At 38.5% G+C, this 16694-nt stretch overlaps 1 protein-coding gene across 7 annotated transcripts in view; it reads right to left on the reverse strand.

The window, feature by feature from the left end:
• The window catches only part of RERE (arginine-glutamic acid dipeptide repeats), a 257146-nt gene that overhangs the window by 166415 nt on the left and 74037 nt on the right, over positions 1–16694 (reverse strand). For 6 of the 7 annotated variants that reach the window (XM_049803204.1, XM_049803223.1, XM_049803242.1 and 3 more), the window contains exon 2: positions 12524–12994. In XM_049803204.1, coding sequence (XP_049659161.1) covers positions 12524–12848 — 325 coding nt within the window. In that variant the 5' untranslated portion in view covers positions 12849–12994. Of the gene's footprint in view, positions 1–12523; positions 12995–13449; positions 13531–16694 lie in introns of those variants that run through there. The other variant, XM_049803214.1, reaches the window with a different exon arrangement.

The following is a 16694-nucleotide window of genomic DNA, read 5'->3' on the forward strand; positions in this document are numbered from 1 at the left end:
GAAATTCATATGATGGATCTGAGAAGCCATAAAAGTCTCCAGGCAAGCCCTGCGAGACTGGTTTGTTTCACCAGAACCATCCTGGATTTTTTTTTTTTTTTTTTTTTTGGGGGGGGGGGGGGAGGGGGGAGAGAAACCCAACTGTTTCTCGAGGTAAAGCCCAATTCTTTGGGACACAGAATTTTATGTACAGACTTTACAGAGTCATATATATAAAAGGACTTGAGAGGGAGAGAGACAGACACTCTTCACATGTGTGCAGGTGTGTATTTATATGTATACATGCTGAATACCAGTTGTGAGATAGGCAAATAACTGAAGGATATTTACATCCGAGGATTAAATGGTATTTACATTCCTCCATTCTGGTGTCTAAAATTAAAAGGCTTAGTTGTCCTAGTGCCCTCTGCCAACCAGTGAGAAGCACGATCAGGCAGTTTTGAACTGTTCTCCAGATATACCTCTGCCCAAGCCAAAACTAGCAGGAACCCCAAGCAGCAGGGCTCTTCATTTCCACATCTCGGGTACTTTAAGTTAAATGCCACAATCCTTCACCACCACCATCCAGAACAGTTAGATACAATTAAGAGAATGATACCAGCAGCTACAGATCATTCATAACCAAGTGGTACCTTTCAACAGCTCAGAAAAATATTTGCAACATTCACCGAGTTCTAAATGTTGACATCTGAACTCACCTGCATGCCTAATACAGGACAATTACCAACCCTTGAAAACGAAGGTCAGTAACGGAAGCAGACCTCTAACTACAGCAATACATTTGGCATGATGGTTTAGTAACGAACGTAGAAACGCATGGGTTTAACTAGAAAAATATTACCACTGACAGGTAGGGAGCTATACAGTTGCCTCTCTTCCCCCCATATGGCTGACAACAAACAAATTGCTAGTCTGATCTTTTAGTGTCACTTCCTGCTGAGCAGATTCCAAGCAACACTGCTGGCTCCTTGTCAGAAAACAATGTGTTAGAGCCCTGTTCTGCAATAAATGGTTCAACCAATTTACTGTGTTCATTTCAAACTCACAGGAGTATTCCCAATGCCTGGACTACAGTTCTTATTTGGCAAATGATTTTATTATAAACTGGTATCATAGTGAATCCATTTTCTTTAAGGGGTTTTGCTGCTGTTTAATGGACTGTCAGTATAATTTAGATTTCATCTATTTAAACTCATTCAAGCCTGGCTCCTGATTGTACAATAAATGGAACATATTTCTATTCAACAAAATTAATGACAGCTAATTGTAGTCTGCAGTTCCCAATTTTATAAAAGCAACTGTTCTGCAGTTCAGGCACCCAGCTACATCATTTCCCACACCAATTATTTTTCTGCACTTTTCATGCATGTCCACAACACTATACAGTTCTTGCAAGATGCATTCAGACGTACTTTGTTAACAACTTTCACGCAAAGCAAACATTTTCTTAGAGAAAGTAGTGTTACCAAAAAAATGCCACACTGAAAGCAAAGACTTCGTAGATGGTCAGCCACTAACTCATGCTAGGGTATCCTCCTGTCTTAGAATTGTCTTTCTTTTTTGATTAAACACATGAAAGGGGAGGAGGATTGGGAATAAGAGTGCAGGCCACTAAAAAAAAAATATGAAATAACCAGTTAGTCTGAGAGCTCCTTCTTTACCAACAGATAAGCTTTACTCCACACATGCCATTTAAAACAGTCTTTTCTGATCTTTTAAGGTCACAGCAAACTTTTGCTAGAGGTCCAACATTTGCTCCCGACACTTCTCACTGGTATTTTACAGATGCCTACATAGCCACCTGTCTCTCAAACCTGAAATGGATGGATTTCAATAGCTCTTCACGGACACTCATTTCTAAAGTTCTGTTGAAGACACAAAACACGAGCAGCACCAAAAATGTACCTATGTGACCTCTTTTTTCTTTTAGATATCCTTAACTTCTTTTCCTATTAAAAAATCCTTAACACGCAAATTAGAACACACTTGAAGAACAACGGCTACAGTTAATTTCTCCGAGACCTTAAACACAATCATTAATAATAAGCCTTAAGAAACCAAGAGAAGAAGTTGTCAGAGTCTCCATGAAATCAACCGAACCATGTCCACAATGTCTTCAAATAGTGCGTGCAACTGGCCAAAACACACAAAAATCCAAAGAGATGATGGGATCAAGGTTCTGTATCACTCAAGATACAGCATCTTTCTTCTCACGTACTTTTCATTTGCTTGTGTTTCCCAAGTTTTGGCAATGAGTCAACGGTGGCATTAGAAGAAATCAACAGTACACAGTCAACCCATGAAGCTGTATTAATGTGAAAACTGGCATCTTTACATGGCTTTGAGTTTAAGAAGTTCTTCTATTGGACCATGCATAATTATAACTCCATGCTCTAGTAGGCAAAACAAGCACACCAAGAGGACTTGGAAGAGAAAACTCTTCTATTCCCAAGCCCACCACAAACACCAAATGGTTACTTAACTTCTCTCCCTCAGCTACCCTTTTGATAATTAAAGTGCAACACACTACAATACCACATCAAAATATGGATGGGCTTTATTTGTGTAGCCCTCGACTAGAAAAAAATTGCAGCCATTACTATTGCCCTAGTAATTGGCCCATCACTTCATCTTCCCGATTACACAAATCGATAGAGAATAATCCATTTTATAAGTTGTTGGTGCAGTCCTGAACAGAAACACATGTTCAGAAGGGGAAAACTAAATGTGTCACTAGAGTGAGGATGATTTTCACAGAATACTGTACTTCAAATACTGCAGTCTGTTGCCTCAAAGCCTGCTGTGATGCAAATACGGACACTCCAGTCAAGTAAGCTTACGTGATATTCTCCCTGTTGTCTGCTAACCTGACACTCACCTACCTGCAAATATCTAGCAGCACTGAAAAAATACCTGTATTTAAAAAAACAGTATGTATTCTCCAAAACAAAAATATTTTCCTACTGTTTAAATTTGTAAATAGCTCTGACATGCCTTTTATACAGAACAAATCAGTGCAGCAGCTGTAAAGCTGATCTTCGAGCAGTAGTGTATTTACTTCATTTCAACACTGGTATTTTACTTTTTTTTTTCCTCATTTTAAAGCATAATAATCATGCTAGTATGCTAGTCAGCTGCTTAAATAAGAAATGCCCATTTCAGGTAGAAAAAAAATACCTTCCTCACCATTAAGAACAGAGGAGTACAATCACCACAGTAAATACACAAGCATAAATTTTTCAAGCCAAAGAAGAATAAATGTGTCTACATTTAGATGTATTTCTTTCCTAAACAAACAACACAAGTCTTAAATCTACATCGGCTTTCATGTACATCTAGCTACTCCTTTACAGCAGGGTTTCTGATCCTTTCTTGCTTTAAATATATCTTCACTGCTTTTGGTAAAAGCATCCATAACACATTTTGGCCTTTGAAGAAAAAGGAAGACTAGAGAGATCCATTCTTCCTGCCCATGCTGAAACAAAGCAAAAATAGTTCCATCTGTAGCTCAATTTACTTGAGATGCTTCTTCAGAGCAATACATGCGGTAAGCAGTAACATGAAAATGGAAATAACTTTTAAAGGTAAATTGACTTTCATCAATTTTCAAGTTGTATTTAACCTTCATTTTCTATTCCACTTGGAAACAATAAAAAAAAGCAGTCTCACATCAACACGCTCTCTCCACTTAGCCTGCTTACATATAGCACTGTCAAACCTGTAGAGAAGTATCTCTCTCACCTATGAACTTTCTTCTCCATCCCCCCATGAATACTTCTAAAGGATTTTTTTCACGAGACCTGTATTCCAAAAATGAAGCAGCAAAGGTTAGTCCCAGGATCAAAATTCCGACAGATTACATTTCATTCCCTCCCTCCCCCAATTTATCAGAAAAATCCCCAGATAAAAGTTAAAGCAATCTTCTGGCATCAACTGCTGTGCTACACGGGAAACTGTAGCATTGTTCCCAGTACAGAAGCTAAAAGGACAATTTAGTTTACTGCATACAAAGGTGTTGTCATTATAATTGACCAAATACTCCTTTATCTAATTATCAATGAAAGACGTGGCAACTTCCACAGAGTAAAAGAAAAAGGACTGGTAAATTCATACACGAGAAGTTCAAACTACTTTAACTGAAATAAATTGAGGGCAGGCCATGAACAACCACCATTTCAAGGAATTCCTTCCCCTTAGTCCAATTTTTCCACAGTTTTTATTTCCACTGTGTTTTTATTTCAAAACATCCATTTGCCAAATTTCATATTGGCATGCTGCATTCCCTATGAAGTATTACTTTTTGCTTAGGTCACAATCTGTCTACACTCACCCTCCGCAAGAATAATGCCCTAATGCAGTCTGCAAAACTGCTCATATCTGTGTTCCACCGTTACCTACGTAGTTAAACCACAATTTTTCAACTATAGCTGTTTTAGTGACACACAAAAAAATTATGTCAATAAGGTGTTCACGTAAAGTTCCATATTCATCCTAGAACGGCTCCAAAACACCACAGCTTTACAAGGTATTTTTATTTTGTATTACAAGCTTCACAAGGAACTTGTTATGAAGTTCATTTAGTACGCAGCATATGTTTATAGAGTTCACACAATCCACGTTACTTTTAGTAATAGTTCATTATAGTAGTCAATGGTAGTACATAATCTTTTGTTAGTGGCCCATGTTTTGTTATGATGGAACCCAGGAATGACTCACAGATAAAGTGTTAACAATAAGCTCATAGAGAAAGTCTTATCTAATATTCTCCACCTGCACAATTCACCTGTTATAAAAACACTATCACAATTTCACATAACCAAGACAATATGAAGAACTACCTGTTAGACCAACATTGGCTAAGCAATGTTCCCAGTCCCAGATCCGCAGTCCCCCCACCCCTCGGTACGCTCACCTCCTTAGCGCTGCTTTTCATGATTTATACACAACAGCCAAACAAAGCCAGAGGAATCCATTTGCTACATCAACCTTGATCTGCACTTAAGACTCCATCTGTCAAGCGCCAACAGCTGTCCACATAGAGAGCAACGCCTGCCACATTTAAGAGTACGTATGAATTCAGTAAATGCATTGTCGTCTTTTCCCAGTTTGGCTTATGTTTACTGCTTATAGTAACAGGACATATATAGAAAATTAGTTATATGCAGTTAAGTAGTTGATGTGTGCTGTCATGTAGCCTTAATTATTTTCTACATTTATTATTCACCTACTCACCTGATCTTTAAAAACCACACTTTTCATAAAATCTCAAATGCTGAGAATAAAATCTAATTACAACCGCTGTTACATCCAAGAGTACAGAACAACCACAGAAGTTGCAGCTGCATGTGGACACAGTTCTCTACAGACTTCAATCAGCTTCAAAGAAAATCCTTCTGTGATGCTTTTATGCATTTAGTTAACCCTCCTGACATGTTTGAAGACTCACTTACTAATCCAAGCCTTTTTGCTATTTTTTTCCTTCTTTAATTACTAAAGGAGGAATGGGTAAAGAATGTATTTATTTCCAGTGAAACAAAAGTCTTAAAGATAATCTCTTCTTCTAAAAAAAAAAAAACCCAACCAAAAAACCACAAAAATTTTTTCAAAGTTTTCCTCACCACTATGCACATATGCAGAAAGGTTGAAAACACAGTGGTGTAAGCGGGAAAAATAAGGGAACTCTTATGAATACGTTAAACAGCACAGCTCCTGAGGTTATTCCTATTTACGGCAGCTGAAAAATCTGTCACTGAATCTCTGATTATTTCGATGATCACAATGGTAGCAGACTTTCAAATCGAGGGAAATACACAGTCCATCATGTTGAAATACACACTCATTTCAACTATGAAACTTTTGAGGGAAGAGAAAACCACACATGCAAAAATACCCATCTCTATGACAAACTTGGTCAATCCACACAACACAGACAGAAAACAACAGTCTGGCCAAAGACCTAAAATTAAAACATACAGCTGAAAAAATAATTTCATTGCATTTCTTTCTTCTGCCCAAGCATAAAATTCAAATTTTTCAACTTCCCAGAAAAGAATTAACTTCCCCCTCACACACACCAACTTTTTACCAGCCTAAAAAACTTGCCAGAACTTCAGGATTTATAGGGGGAAAAAGAAAAAAAAAAATCATGTTCATATCATATGTATTTTTTTGTTTAATTCTGGCATGGCCACCTTTCTCAGCTGCTAAAGCTGTCAGAATAAATAGAAGGCAACATCTAGAAGAATGACAAACACATGGGTCAATGTCAAATAGAAGCCAATCATCGTCAGAGCATGAGCCAAATTGCTGCATTTCAATTTCATCAACATTCAACCCGAATACCAGCATACCACTTATTAACAAAGTAAATAGAAGGAGGAAGCACTTTTGTTTGGGTTTTGTTTATATATATTTTTATAAAGGTGATGGAGGTTTCTAGATTAAAACAACCATTTCAGCAATTTCCTCCGTGACAACAATGCAAGACATCTCGGCACAGTTATAAAAAAAGGGAACATTTAACAATTAATTATGCCGGCAAAACCTTAAGCTTAGAAATTTAGAAGTCCTAATACTTGCTTGCTAACCAAACTGACAGTGGATTTTAAGATAGCTAGAAAAAAATCTCAGTCTGACTAGATCTTTCGTAAATATAATTCTGGTTCCACTACAATCGGATCTCCATCGGCCATACTCCACAGGACACTTGGATGTCAGGCCTGCAGATTCACACAAAAGATGACCCACCATCTTTTGTTATCTTCTCAATGTGACAGTGCAATAACGCAACACCTGCAGGCTTCAAATCTGAGCCACTGAAGACTGCAAACTCTTTCATAGCTTATGAAGTACTCCCTTTGAAAAATGGCCACATACTCTATAATCACAGAACATATCGAAGTGAAAAGTATGTAAGATCTCACTTTGATACATTTGGTGACAACTGAGCAGCAGTATTTCACAACAGTGCATCCGACCTGCAAATTTAGTCTCTCTTCCCTTCTCTGATGCCTGTCCAGATAATAGCTTATGGGGTTATGGTGTGTCCTTAACAGCACTCAGACAGAAATCTAACAAAATTTTAAAGGGACATCAACCTATAAATCCAGAAAACCTAGTACTCATGTTATATTTTCCAGTAGCAATATCTCACTCTGATCCTAGTGACAGTGATTTCCCATACCTTAAAAAAAAAAAAAAAAAAAAAAAAAGGCAACTAAACCGAAAAGTCCAATAGCTGTCCCAAACAGTGATTGCCTCAAACATCTCAAAGGGGCAAAGAGACACATTCCTATTTTTTTGTGTACTAGGCCAGACGTTCCAGGATCCACACAAAGCTAATTCTGCCTCTTTCCCTGCACCATATCAAACAGCACTTTCCATGTCTAACAGTCTGCACCTCTTCTTCCAGCTTCACACAGATCTTAAAACACCTAGAAAAAGAGGCTCTCGTGTCAGCTATTCCAAAGCAATTTGCTAGAAAACGATGAAGTCCTATAATGCACTACTCTCCCTGCAGAAGCATTTCACCTTGTGTTACCTCATGTGGATTCCTCTTGCTGATGTGCTGTTTATATAGCTACTGATGTCACTGTAGAAACAGATCCTCATAAATCCTTTTAATTCCTGCAGATCCTTTTAAATGTTTCTACGTAGGCAGAGAAAACAATATTGTCCTCATCTCCAGGTGACATATCAAGTCATCTGTTTTCCTGAGGCTCCAAATTAACTCGGACTTTCATCCAACAAAGTTTTTCCAGTCCAGCATTCAAGGTGCCATCACAAGGACATTACAGCAGTCTGCTCAGTAGCAACAGCATTCTCGGTATTAAGTTCTGTGGCTTTAATATAGTAATACCCCTTCCTGACACGCTGAACAGATTGAGGGTGAAAGGGGACAGGGACCATACAGCTTCCTCCAGCAAGAAAGGTGTGCAAGAGTTCAGAGAGCGAAAAGGAATAGGGCAATAAAAGTATCCACATAATCAGCTATTATTTTGATGCAGATATTTCTGCTATGTACTTTTTCTGGAATCTTAACCCATTTACTTGGTAAGAGCAATTTACTGGGATACTGAAAAGAAAATCTCCATGTTCAAGGACAAGCTGACGATACACAAGAAAAGTACCTCCATACATCAGGTCCTTGTAAGACTTTAAGCAAGTTGTTGCCCTCTAGAACAGGGAGAGGAAAAAAACTTCTCTGGAACAGTATTATGAGTACATTTTTCATCTTTCATTACGCTGGCCAGAAATTTAAAGTTACTGACAGCATTATTTGTTTTCCGTCACATAGCTCCCTCTTCCAGCTAGGCAAGTTACTATCTTCACCAAGTTTCAAAAGCCGGGCCTGTACACGAGCCGCTATATTACTCAACAGTGTTTGGAGTAGCACGGCACTTGGAAAAAGCCTTGGACAGCTGTTCCAAAAGCACCTTGGCCACTGAAGTGCAGTACAATACATTGACAGGCATTTGATTGACAGCACTTCACTACGTTCTTCTACAGAGAAAAATCATACACTAAGACCAATTGTCTAACCCAAACAACAGATGTAGTTATAAAGTCTGGTTTGCACAGCAGAGTATGAAAGTATTCAAATTCGCTTACAGTCTGACAATCAAAAAAGTAGAACTGCAAAAAACATACTACAAAACAAGACCACCAGTTTTAGAGTACACCCAATTAGGAGCCATGTGTTAACCATATTGCACATGCATACGAACTGTATGGGAAATCAACCCTTTCAAACCGTGCTGTATTTTGGCAAAAGCCAATAGGATAGAAGATAATCAATCTGCACTAGAAATGGAAGGAAATCCAGCATTAAATAATCTAACTGAATTTAAGAGAAGGAAAAAAGTCTCAGTCTTGATGCAACTATCTTATGCTATCATTACCTTACGTTAAGGAAACCTGTAAGCAAATCTGAATACACATGGTGCAATAAAAATTAATTTGTTACCGTAACAGTCATTTTGACAAAAGCAAGATAAGAACCGCGAGAGAAAAAAAAAAGAAGAAAAAACGCACAGATTAGACGTGGAAGGAAATGGGAGGGGGGTTGTGGAAACTGAGAGGACAGATGGGGAAGTGGGCCAACAAGCTTTTAGGATAGGCCTGTGTGATTTCCAACAAAGTAGAGAAGATTAATTGCACAGTGTTGTCTAAGCTCTACTCAATAAATTTTAATACAGGGTTTAAAAGCTATGCATACACTCATATCTATGCAAATTAGTAAGAACCACGTTTATTTAGTAACAATATAGTGTAACCTTTTATTTGAAAAAATTCCAATGATCTTGATGATCCATTTATTTACAGTTTATTTGCTATTACTCAAATATAGCTGCTGGTCTCAGCACAGAAAAAAGTAATATTAAGTGTTGGATTAAGTACTACACAGCAACGGGGTAAACATAGAACGAGATCTTAACCAAGGACTTCATAGCAAGAAAATGCAGATCTTTAACATTCATCCATATCAGATAAGAGTATTTAAGAGATAGAATCAAACGAATGGAAAGGATTTACTTTCCTTAAAGCCTAAAAGATGTAAGCTGAAGACAGCTATCCGTTCTGCACACACCTCTAATTTTCGTCTTCCTAATCCTTGCTATGCAAGTCTCATTAATTTAAACTCGCTTAATCCCTCTTAAATTTTATGTAATTTCTACCCTTAGGTACAAATATATCTCCCTATATGTAACCTAGCCATAAGAAAGAAACTAAGATTTTTCTTCTGTAACAGATGCTAAAATTGCTTTAGAATACATTACACACTGGAATGTGTATTGAAGATCTCACACCTGTTAAGAAATTACGTTTTAAATGAAATTTAAAAACCAGTATAGTTAATTAAGGTTTCAGCTAGGCTCACGTCTGTCTCCAACAATGAGCTAGCCAATAATGTGTTCTCATTGCTCTCTGCAGTTTTCAATAGAAGAGACAGACCCAAGTTTAAAAAAAGCACAGAGCAAACTGAACAGAAAAGTTTCAATGCTAGGGTGCAACTCTTATGCTAGTTGCTACTAATAAAATTTAATATTTAATAAGCAGATCGTTAAATTACAAAATGGGTGTGAAATATCTCAATTATCATGAGTTCTATGGCTTTCCTTGTTCTTTCACTAGATAACCTCCTCCAGATCAGATACAATCACTTCCCCCATCCTTTTTCTTCAAACAGTGCAGAAAGATAGGCAAAAAGAAAATGAAGCAAGCTGCCTGTAGCCAGCGCTAGTCTTAGTCGAGACTAGGCAGACCAGCTTTCAAATCCGTTACCAGATCACACCACCTCTTCCAAACCCTGCCAAACACCACTCATCTAAGGAGGAATTGCCCCCCGAGCAGCCTGCTCTCTTATCATTGGTTCTGCAACCACCATCACCAAAATACCTTTGGTGATGTACTCTGCTCATTAGAGAAGACTGCTCTCCCACACCATCAACCATATGTGCTCCCTGAAGTCCCAATAAGGCCCGAGCAGTACTTGGCCAGCATTTACAGAGCATTTGCTGCATGCAGGTTCTCTGACACCTCTCCACACCTGTGCTATGACTGAGACTTTACCCTACACTTCAGGCCATAAATAGAATCTCCCCCAGTGTGTAATTGCGGCAAGTGAGCAGGTACAAGCCATAACTGAAGCTCTTGCCAGCCCGTACATCAAGATTTCTCTTCTGAACGGATGCTCTCGTGAAAAATATAGCGTAAACAATCTAAGGTCTACCCACACTACCAGCATTTACAGGCTCTCTCCCCTCCTTTGTCAATTATCTGGCAAAGGTGCAAACTCTACATAACTACAGTAGCGATTCCTGTTGTTCTGCACATATCCCTCTATTCAGGTACTGCTACATCAGAGGTACTCCAAGCACTGCACTTTGTGGATAGAGAGTACTAATACTTCTCCACCCTACTACAGGATAAAATTGAGATCACAAACTGATTTTCCATCTTAATTTTAAGCAAAGTCTTTCTGCAATAAAGCCAGTGTACTAATGGGCCCACACAACAGCTGTTCTTAACAGATCCTAAGTTATTTTTCATCCTCTAACACCAAAAGTAAGATTGCCAAAGCTGCTGCTTTTGCAGGCTCCCTGTTGCTACTGTTCAAGCCACAAGTATTACTCAGCTACGAACCCTGACCAAGAGAAAAACCTATCTTCTGAATGGTTTGATATGGTATTTGAAGCATTTCAACAGATAAGCTAGTCTGACCAACACTGGCAGATCTAAGTGAAAACAGACTCTGCAACTTTCACACGGAAGAATGAGTATGGAATGCAACACCTCCAAAACCAGCAGAATTTCAGCCTATCTGTATCAGCAGCTGATAATGCCCACCTACACAACTAGCATTTTAGAGCATTTACAGCAACTACAAGTGGATAGAGCATTTAAAACATTTACATCTGTACTCAATGAGATTTCAGTAGAAGTACAGCACCTCATGGAAAAATCAGGCAAGATTTTTACCTCATTAGTTTCCATGGTTTTTAGTTTGAAGCCATCTCTGTTTTGCTCCAGCAGTTTTACTACAGCATACCGATCATTTTACAGTAAAGTAATATAGAACTACCATAGCCCTTAAGCCAGTGCTTTGAACAGTAAAGCCAAACAGAACTATTCCTCGTGGTGCAACAAACAACTTCAATCAACACTTTGAAAATGCTGGGTAGATGAACACAGAAGTTTTTACTCAAATTAGGGATACAGCTAGCTAAATAATCTCATTTTCAAGTACAATTTCGTTTTGAGGAAGAAGTTAGCTGACAGCAGCCACAGGTTAGATCTTGAACCTGATATGAAACTCTAAAAACCTTATGTGAACTTGGCAGTAATTAAGAGGCACATCCAAGACATCCAGACCACACTGCAAGCTGCTTCTATCCCCAAAACATCCCAGATACTTGCTGATATTGACACTGTCTGGTTTTTGACCAATAGCTAAGCTACTGTGCCTAAACATGAGCTAGCTATTAATAAGGAGGGTGAAATCAATGGCATAATAAGTATGAGAGCTTAAGTCACCCCATTTATATTTCACAAACAAGACAGGAGAGGAGCTCTACAAAGAAAGCAGAATCACCGAAAAACTTGTCAGAAAGGTTGGAAGGTATCTCTATATGCTACCTAGTCAAATCTCTAGCTCAGATAGGTCTCGTTTCAACGGCGAAGCAAAGCGCTCAGTGCTTTACCCAATTCAGCTTTGAAATTCCCAGGGACAGAGACTCCATACGATACACAGATAATTAATGTAGTAGAAGAAAAAAGGGAAGCTCTTTCTTCAAAGAGGAGCTAAGTTCATTCCAACAAATCAGATATTACAAGACAGAGTCAAAAGCTTTTGCATACATATCCATTTTTGTCTCCCAATGGAAGCGTGGCAACCTGCCCCTAGGACAATCATAATATAACTTAACAGGTAGCACATTGTGCTGCCTGCTGTAGCCAACTAACTTGTAACTGGTAGCTCTGGTGCACAATTACTTTCAAAGGAAACACAAGAATTTCTTACCTCCAGGCCTGTATACAACATCATCCTCTGTGATAAAGGACGTTATTTCACCGTTGTCTGTTCTCTCGTATCGGGACTTCTTCTTGGGCGGTTTCTTTTTGCTTTTCTTTGTGGACTCCTCTGTGGTGGCACTGTTGTTGTCATTGTCCTCATCTTCACTGTGGTCACTTTCTGCATAATTCTTGGCGCCTCCTTCCAACGTACAGCTCCGTCGAGGACGCGAGTTCTCACTCTCCCTCACCTTGTCTCTCTTGTCTCGCTCCTTATCCCGGTCTCTATCCCTGTCCTTCTCTTTGTCTTTGTCTTTTTCTTTGTCCGCTGTCATGATTCGCCACGTGCCTTCTTCTGTCCTCTCACGGCTGGGCCTCCGTGAAAGGTAGACAGTGAGCCTGGGCTTCAGTCTTCTGAATTTCTCACTCAAATCCAGGAAAAATTCAACCACTCCAACAACCCCAGCGTTTTAAAAAGGTTCTTGAAGGGGTGGGGGGAGAAAGAGGGGAAAAGCCCAGGTTAATATTCAAAATTCTTTCAATTTCTGAAAATAAAAATTAAAAACAAAGAAAACCCCACATCCTACAGCAATTTAGTATGGAAAACACAATACAGTAAAATACAAGGTGGTCTTCTGAAGCATTCATAAAAATGATCAACTTATGAAGTGTCTGTAAAATGTCTGAAGCTATTTCCATCCTCAAAAAAATCTCACAACTCCTTAAAAAAATGTTTTTTCTGCACTACAGAAATATAACAACTTCTTGGATGGGAAGTGCTCACTGAGAACACATATCATTTCATACCTGAAGCTGAATGGGAAGCATGCAAGTGGGAAAAAAAAACCCAACCAACCAAAAACAAAAAAAAACACACACCACAAACATTTAGGAAGGGACAAGTGCAAGAAAGGAAGAGTCTACAACTTTTTTTACCTTGAAGCTAATGAAAAAGTTCAGCAAATGGCTGTGTTGGTTTACATCTCAACACCACTAGCAAGGGATGCCCTACAAAGCTGATACCAAGTAAAGAATGCCATCTGCCACTTCCAGGGCAATCTGTTAGGAAGTCTTCCCCCTACCCTGCTTTTCCAAAAATAGAGCTAACCTGTAATCCACAGATTACAGGAATGAATTAACTGAAACCAAACCACTAACAAAATCTGGTTTTCCATATATCAGAAATATGACCTTTCATGCTTGCTTTACCAATAACAGAACGCATGAAGATGAATTTTATAACTCATCATGTTCACACATTCAGTTTCCTGCTGGGGAATAGGAAGGGAAGAGATAATCCTATGGTTTTACTTCCCTGATCATTTAATCAATACAGGTAACATCAAAACTGCATCTGTTTTTTTTTCCTTCAATACAAGTTTAGATTTAAACTTTGGACTTGCTGTTACAGGAGTATTTACAAGCTCGGACCTATGGGCCAGGATCCTCAAACCACAACGAAGTGCACAGAACAGTTGCCTACTACTGTGGTTTAGCCCCTGCGGGCAGCTTAGCACCACACAGCCGCTCACTAACTCCCCTCCAGTACCCTGCAACTGGGGTCTGGATTAATTACCCATGAGACACTATTACTGTACCTCAGTCAAATACAAGGTAAAGAATACTGGCCGTATGCAGTCATATCCTTTATTCTTTTGACTCCAAGTCGAGAGTTTCCTTAAAATGTCCCTTCTATTGGTCAAATTGAAATGATCTGTACTGACAGGTAACATGATACAACTTTGAGTGACAGCCAGCAGCACATACAAGAATTTTTATTAACTTCCCTCCAAAGGCTCTAGTGAATTTGCACCGAGTGAAGTATTTGCAAGTGTATTTTAATATTGCTCAATAGCAGCAGTCTGAATACTTACAGCTACTACTAAACAAAAAACGTAACATACCATTTTTTCTGTAAATGTTCATGAAAGAAGGATATTTCAAAAAGAATACATTGAACATACAAAGGTAAATTACCTTTTTTCCCTAGTTCACCAATTCAGGATAAAGCTGAATTTACTGACATCCAATTCGTAAGTTTTCAGGAAGCTACTATTTGGTGCAACTAGAAATTAGTCCACTGTGTAGAATAGTATAGCATGAAAGTCAGGAACCTAAGATTGAATGTTCATGCATTAAGCATCTGAAACCACATTAGAGAAGGAAAAAGACTATTTTGATTTTCAAGAAGTCAGCTGAGAAGTTAGTGATCCTGTGTATTTGAAATTTCTTCACTCTTACATGAATCTCAGACTACAATATTCTTGTCCCTGTTGACTACTACTTCCAGCAATGGAAATCGCCAAAGAGAGACAAATTGCTTTTGCTGATACAATTCAGGCTGTGGCTTGAATCTCTCAGGCATTTCCTGAACGAACCGATCATCCAGGTAGGAAATGATTCTATTTTCTTTCCTTCTTATAGCAGCTGCCATCATTCTGATAACACACAAGGGGAACCCAACGAAACTCCAGCAGAGAGGACTACAATGAACCTGTCAATTGCCAGAGAAGTTGCAGATAATAGTGATAGCAATGGTCTACAGGGACTCAATAAAAAAAAAAGTCTTAAATTTCTAGAGGCTAGGAAATTCCCCAGTAGCAAGCTTGAGGGTTTTTTTTTCCTATTATTGCTGATAGAAAATTCACTTTAGAGAGTAAATAACCTATTCATTTTGAATGAAAACTAATTACTTTCCCAGGACAATCTAAAATTTACAAGTAGTGGCATCTCAACTTAGGTACAAGAGATCTTTGTGTTCTTTAGAGATCAGAAACTAAGGGATATAGGATACCCCTAAAAATTTTATTCAATGACCTCCAAGGATGGATAAAATACAGCCACCTCTGATTATTCTTATATACTAGCCCCAGTTCTCAGACTCAGTTTTTGAGTTGGGTACAAAACAAACTGAAGCCTACACAAAAAAAGTTGTTCTTTTCAGAGCTTTTTCCATTGCTTCTCATTTTACTTGTAGTGTCTCACTACCCTGCCCTATTTATTAAAACTTGAATGTTGTTTACAAGTTAGTTTTGGACAACTTAAAGGACAAAACAAGGAACAAGTCCTTCTGTCTTGTTTTCAGTGAAGTCAAGAATAATTCAGCACCTTCTAAGAAGCGCTTGCACAGCCCGGTATCATCAAGAGACAACAGAATATGGAACTCTGTTCACACACAGATATACATCTCACATTTACCAGTGAGGTTTACCACCAGCGCAGGTACCACTGGTTCTTATGGTTGTGCAAGGTCTGAGGTGCACAAAATCGTGATGGCAAAAACACTTTCTGTTCATTTCATTTTCCAGCTGTGCTAACAAAACTTATCATGTGCACCAGTAGTGATGAAACGCAATGCAGCTATAACCAAGTTAATTTTTATCTTCCGCCATCACTTCTTTGACAATAGCCTTATAGCTTACAAAGGCAAACAGACACTACTTCCAGGAAACAACACTTAAAATAGTCCCATCTGTATGCAACCTATGTATTTTCTTCAGCTCTCTTTCCTGAGCATAAAGCACTAATTCTTATGATAGAATTACCACAACTTTTATCAAGAGACTCAAGTCATGTGTCCATGAAGAAGCTGTATCAGCTTTTCTTTCCTCTCTCTAGTATGGAAGCATATCAAGTGGAAGATCAGCATCACCATCTTTTCAACACTATAAAATATCACACCCCTCTTCTGGCACAGCCAACTGCAGCACAAGCACCTTCCTTTTGACTGCAAAGTGCAGGAAGTCCTTTTTTTTAAAAAAAAATAATAATTTCCAAGATAAAAAAGAAAAATAACCCATCAGTCATCACATTAGTTCATTACTGGGGATGAGGGGCAAACAACAGAAAAAGCAGGCTTGAAATCCAGCCAGCTACAGGGCTTTTTCATTGGAGCCTCAAGATACAAAACTAAGAAGGTACCGACAACCCCACATCTCTAAAGATAAAGGAAAAAGGAACTTAAAGTTCCTGTCTGAAGGAAAAATAAACCAAAGTTGATCAGTAACTGACAGATAACTCACACATATTAATTTTATCTGCATCCCGAAACATTCTGAGCTCCTCCTTGTAATTATCTAAGTGTCACGGAACCAGAGTTGTGCAAATAATTCTGAAAAAGCAGCCACAATTTCAGCAGAAGCTGCTCCTTGCAAAACTTTACTTCGAAAGTAAATTTCAAG

Source organism: Accipiter gentilis, chromosome 1 (assembly GCF_929443795.1).
Source record: "Accipiter gentilis chromosome 1, bAccGen1.1, whole genome shotgun sequence".
In the NCBI taxonomy this organism is placed as follows: Eukaryota; Metazoa; Chordata; class Aves; order Accipitriformes; family Accipitridae; genus Astur; species Astur gentilis.